Source organism: Nicotiana sylvestris, chromosome 6 (genome assembly GCF_000393655.2).
Source record: "Nicotiana sylvestris chromosome 6, ASM39365v2, whole genome shotgun sequence".
In the NCBI taxonomy this organism is placed as follows: Eukaryota; Viridiplantae; Streptophyta; class Magnoliopsida; order Solanales; family Solanaceae; genus Nicotiana; species Nicotiana sylvestris.
This window is the reverse complement of record NC_091062.1, coordinates 71972271-71978521: the sequence shown is the minus strand read 5'-3', so window position 1 is coordinate 71978521 and position 6251 is coordinate 71972271. Positions and strand designations below refer to the sequence as shown.

General features: G+C 37.8%; 1 protein-coding gene across 1 annotated transcript; it reads left to right on the top strand.

Annotated features, from left to right (window-relative positions):
• Nucleotides 1-391: 391 nt before the first annotated feature.
• LOC138870764 (uncharacterized) lies at nucleotides 392-5914 on the top strand. Its single transcript, XM_070148600.1, has 6 exons — nucleotides 392-584; nucleotides 983-1435; nucleotides 1514-1536; nucleotides 2808-2864; nucleotides 4964-5064; nucleotides 5668-5914. The coding sequence occupies exons 1-6, from the start codon at nucleotides 392-394 to the stop codon at nucleotides 5912-5914; spliced, it is 1074 nt and encodes a 357-aa protein (XP_070004701.1).
• The last annotated feature ends 337 nt before the right edge of the window (nucleotides 5915-6251 follow it).

The window sequence follows — 6251 nt, the reverse complement described above, 5'->3', positions numbered from 1 at the left end:
TATTGCGGGGTCATCACTGGTAGCTGAGGTAGAAATGCGTCAATTTGAGGATCCGAAGTTAGTCAAGATTAAAGATAGCATCCCTTTTCAGAAGAAGTAGTTGTTCGAGAAATCTGATGATAGAGTTCTAAAATATAAGGGCCGATTGTGTGTACCTAATGTTGGGGAGCTTCGTAAGCAAATTATGACAGAGATGCACCAGTCTCGGTACTCAGTTCATCTTGGTTCAACCAAAATGTATCATGATCTTCATCAGCTATACATGGAGAAAGATATAACCATATTTTTGGCTCAGTGTCCCAACTGCTAGCAAGTTAAAGTTGAACACCAAAAACCTGGAGAGCTACTTTAAAATATTGAGATTCCAGTTTGGAAATGGGAATCGATTAATATGGATTTCATTACAGGATTACCCAATTCTCGCCGGAAGTTCGATTCTATTTGGGTCATTGTGGATAGACTGACGAAATCAGCTCACTTTCTCCCTGTTAGGACCACCTATTCAGCTGAAGACTATACGAGACTGTATATCAAGGAAATAGTTTGGCTACATGGAGTTCCACTTTCTATTATATCTGACAGAGGTGCCTAATTTACAGCTAATTTCTGGAGGTCTTTTTAAGAAGGGTTGGGTACTTTGTTAACCTTAATACATCATTTCATATGCAGACCAACGGACAAGCCGAACGCACTATTCAGACGCTCGAAGATATGTTGCGAGCTTGTATCTTAGACTTCAAGGGAAGTTATGAAGAGCATTTACCGCTCATTGAGTTTGCCTATAACAACAATTATCATGCCGGTATTCATATGGCACTATATGAGGCACTATATGGGAGGAAATGCATATCTTCTATTGGCTGGTTTGATGTTGGCGAGACAAAGTTACTAGGACTCGAATTGGTATAACAAGCTGTAGAAAAGGTAAAGTTAATCTAGGAAAGGTTGCATACAGCTCAAAGTCGACAAAAATCATATTCAGATAACCGACGTCGAGATTTGGAATTTGCTGTGGGAGACTGGGTATTCTTGAAAGTGTCGCCTATGAAGGGTGTAATGACATTTGGAAAGAAGGGAAAACTCAGCCCTAAATATGTTGGGCCATATCATATTGTTCAGAGAATTGGGCGAGTAGCCGACAAACTTGACTTGCACCCAGAATTAGGCGCAATCCATCCGGTATTTTACGTTTCCATGCTTCGCAAATTCTTAGGTGATCCTTCTTGCATCAGCCCTATTGAGGATATTCAAGTTACCAAAGACTTGTCATATGAAGAAATACCTGTTGCCATTCTTGACCTTCAAATCCGTAAGCTACGGACTAAAGAGGTAGCCTCACTAAAAGTACTTTGGAGGAACAATAATGTAGAGGAAATGACATGGGAGGCCGAGGAGGACATGAAGTCCAGATACCCTCATTTATTTGAGTTTTCAGGTATATATCAAGACTTGTATGATACAATCCTTTTAGTACTATTTTACCTGTTGACCTTAATCCATACATACTTTGTAGGTGATATGCTTGAGACAAATATGGTAGGTGTTGCATAGATATCAACCAGTGCAGCTGAGGTAATTAAGTTATGGCTAATCTTCTTATTATCATTATTGTATAAGTAAACGGTCGTGTGGGGCCAAGTTGATGTTATTATGATGATGTGTAGCCCTGTGTGGCCTTGGATATGTATGTTTGGGCTAATGACAGGTTTTGCATAGTCCTGTTTACAGGGGAAACTCTAGCAAAATTTTTAATTTTTTTTAGAAGTTGGGTTAACCGCTAACATTCGAGGACGAATGTTCTTAAGGAGGGGAGAACGTTACACCATGTGTATTCGTCATTATCATGCCGTAAAGGGTCTAATTCTATAGGAAAATAATTTCTATGTGATATTTAAATGATGTGATAGTTATACGTTAAGATTGGAAGTCATTCGAGTTGTGATAATAAATTCAACAAAGATGGCCGCAAGTTATGGGTTTTAAATTTCACTGAAATTTGGATAAAATGTTGATGAGATTTTCTCTCAATATACTAGGATTTATAGTGTGTTCTACCCACCAAATCAAAGTTCTATGAGTCTAGTTTCCAACAAAATAAACCGTTCATTAATACGACTTTGGAGTAGAGAGATATTAACATTTTCGTACAAGGGTACACACTGCTATAAGAGCAGTGTGCTTAGTCGGTTTTAGTTAACACATTTTTTTTATTTAAGTCAATTTAAAGCAGAACCCCTGCGTTTTATCCGCTCCAAAACAAAACCTAAAACCTGGGAATTCCTCTCAAACTCCTCCCATCCATCTAGCCAATCATAACAACAATTTAGTTATCCTCAAGATGGAGAACATCATGGTAACTTCGAAATCGTGAATTCTTCGGTGTTTCACTTTTCGTAGGAAGACTTCACCTTGAAGTAATGTCAAATTTAAAGTAATTCTGATCACATAAGGTATGATTTAACTTCCTCTTTGATCTTTGTAAACTTCTACCATAAGAATTCCTAAGAAATTGTTGAAACCTCTATAAAAATGTTCTTGATTTTTTTTAAGAAACCTCTCTTAATATGACTTGATTGTTGGGGTTGTTCTATATGATTTTATTGTGTTGTTTGGATCTGTGAAGACATGGATGGAATCGTGTCGATGAGGATATATAGTAAAGTAAAATTTGGTAGTGTGTTGCGGGGAAATTAAACTACAAAAGAGTCGACAAATTCACGCCCGCAAGTTGTTCGCTTAAATGTCTAAATGAAGAATTATATACGATATGAGCTTGAATTTGATACTGAATGGTTCGTATTATGTAGGAAAGCATTCCGAAGGCTTTCGAGGTCTCGAAAACCATATATAACTCCATCGACAAGGTATGTAGGGCTTTTGCTATACTGTTCGACATGACTAGAATTCGAATAAACGTTTATTGAATTGTTTCGTCGGATTCGAGTTATTTCACCTTCAACTCATAAAGATTCTTAGACATGATCCTTTCTCATAGATTGCTTACTTCAGAGAATATCTATGAATTCTTGGTTTTCCTCTTTCCTTGCTTAAAAAGAACTAGAGCCTTTTTACTCGTTCTCCTTTCGACGTTCATATAAATCATGAATAATGTTTGCTAAAAAGTAACATATACTTCAAAGGTAGTCATAATACATAACTCTCATGTTTTTAGTACTTGTTGGCTCATAGTTAAAAATTAAATACTTTAGCGACAACCATGATAGTCGAGGAATAATAATAATAGGACACTTCGACATTTCTTAGAATACGTCTTTTAAGGTTATTTTCTCATTGCACTTATATATGTATATATTTACTTTCATTACCGAGCCGCACTATAGTCGACCGGGTATGACACCTATTATGTAACCACTGATCAGTTGGGATAACCGAGCTTTACATGGTCGAGTACGATTCTACTGAGCCTTTATTATGGCCGGGTATGTTATGGATATTATAGCTCCACAGAGGGATTTATTATTATATAATGTGATATATTATAAGTAGCGATAGTGAGCAACGATTCCACGAGCATACATTTATATTCATGTTGAATTTTAGTTTCCTATCGAGGCTAATTTCAGAATTCAGATTGTCTCTATATCTCTTCTCTTGTTAAATACATTTTTCATATTACACTTATCGCCCTACATATTCAGTACATATTTCATACTGACAACTTTTTATGCATTGTGTTCATTTCCATAGGTTCAGATAGACAGGGTGCGTGCCTCCTCAATAGGACCCCCGGGACCAACGTTGGGTATCGCACTCCACTTCTTCGGAGCTGCTAATTTGAGTCCATAGTTACTATTACAGGTGTATATGTGTAGTTCTGGGCATGTCGGGGGCCTTGTCCCGACCTGTTGAGATTGGCTTACACTCTTAGAGGCTTGCAGACTAGCGGTCATTGCATATATATTCTTTTGTATGGCCCTATCGGCCTTCTGGATAGTTGTTATACTGTTGTTGCAGCCTTATTGGCCTAGGTTATATATATATATATGTCGTGTTGGGCTCTTTTGCCTACAGGTTATTACATTTTAGATCATATCTCATGGTTGGTTTGCTCGGGCCTTCGGGCATCGGGTGCCGGTCACGCCTCCGAAGATTGGGGTGTGACAGGCGCTACACTGTGCACTTTTCCCTTTTCTTCCCATTTTTTCTCCAATTCGCATACCTTCATCCCAAATTGCCTCCGGATGATTTCTATACATATAAATACCACAAATTAGCACAAATCATTATATTACATGATGTTTAGCTTAAAACATATATATATATATATATATATATATATATATATATTTATATATATCAATGTATATTGCCTCATATTTTATTTTTGTTTCGTGAATTTGGGATGTTAAATGCTATGATTCATATTAATTTGAATTGTTTTCATGTGTAGGAATGATTCAGGAGCAATTGGGGGGAGGGGGAAACGCGCAAAATTAGAGCTAAAACGAACAAAACCAAAAAAAATGTGTGCATTTGGGCACCACAGGCAACACCGGTGCCACCTGTGGCGCTAGAAACAGAAGCTCAAAATTGGGCAGCGCCTTAGTGGGCGCCTGGCGCTATCCAGGGCGCCGTTGACGTGAATTTTGTCCTAGTTCGCCCGGGACACAGTTTATTCGGCCCTAGACCTACCCAACACGTATAAAAGAAAGACTAAGCCTATTTTTGAAGGGAGAGATGCCACTTTGGAGGAAAAATACACACAAGAAACATCCGGGAGCAAGAACATCTCAGATTTCTTCATCTTTTCTAGTATTTTCAATTATTCAAAACTTATGCAATTGTTTGCTAGTATCATGAGTGGCTAAACCCCCATCATTCTGGGGTTGAGATTTAGCCATGAATATTGTTGTTTAACGTTGACTTAACTTCGATTATAATTCACTAATATATGGTTGTTTCTTCAATTCTGTGATTAATTGCTTAATTGTCTGGCCAACAGTTAGGTTCTATTTACTATCTATTCTATACTTGGGAAAGTCGTGTTCAGATTAGAGAAGATGAAGAGAGCATTATCTTAACCCTTAAGGGGGTGGATTTGTGGTTAGGATAGGAATATACCTAGTCACCGTGCTTAACTAAATATCATAATCTTAATGCGTTCTTAATAGATTGATTCCATAGGAATATAGGTGTTAATCTATTTTGAATAGGTGAGTAGTACTTCAGGAGAAGGCTATGAGAGCAATTATCGATTAATTAGCAACCATGAGTGAATTCTATGAGAGAGAGAGTTAACTAGAACACAATAGGATTGGTGAATCGATCACGACCCTGGAATATTTGTCTCTATTGAATACATAACAATCATTCTACTGCTTGATAATTTAGCTATTACTTAGAAATGTAGTTAGTATAATTAAACTCTTGAACTCGAATCTAGCTTGACTGAATCACAATATTGGTGAGTTAGTGAGTAGTTGATATAAGTCTTTGTGGGTTCGACACTCGACTTATCATTTTTTTACTTATATGACCACGTATACTTGCGTGTGCGTTTGGAAGTAACAAGTTTTTTGCGCCGTTACCGAGGACTTAAAAAATTAGCTACTTTGCGGACGTAAGCTTTTATTAGTTATTTGTTCAAGTTTTAATTTTCAGTTTACCTTGTTTGTGTTAACACATGCTCTTCTCTTGAATGCGGAGGAGTAGAAGTGCAAACAATCTCCTTTCTCTTGATCCTGAAATTGAACGGGCACTTCACAGAGTGAGGAGGGAGGTCGAAGCTAGAACTAGAATAGAAAGAGAGTTGGACATCGTAGTTCAACCACAACCAATCGAGATGGCAGGTAATGCAGAGCGTGCAGTGATAGAAGCTGCAAGGACGAATCTTGCTAATATGACTCAGGATATTGTGAAGCCTGAGATCATAGGGCATTTTGAACTCAAATAGTACATGGTACAGCTGATTCAGTCCACAGGGCAATATATGGGTCTATCTCATGAAGATCCGCAGAGGCACATTCAGAATTTTTTGGAAATTATGGATACCTACAATTATCCGAACGTTTCCAAGGACTATGTCAGGCTGACACTTTCTCTCTTTTCACTGCTGGGGGAAGCTAAGGAATGGTTACAGAAAGAGCCCGCGAACTCAATCCATACTTGGGATGATCTAGCAAGGAAATTCTTAATCAAGTTTTTCCCCACCAAGAAGACAAAGTCATTGAGGAGTCAGATTCTTGGGTTCGAACAACGGGATGGTGAGACACTTCGTCAAGCTTTTGAAA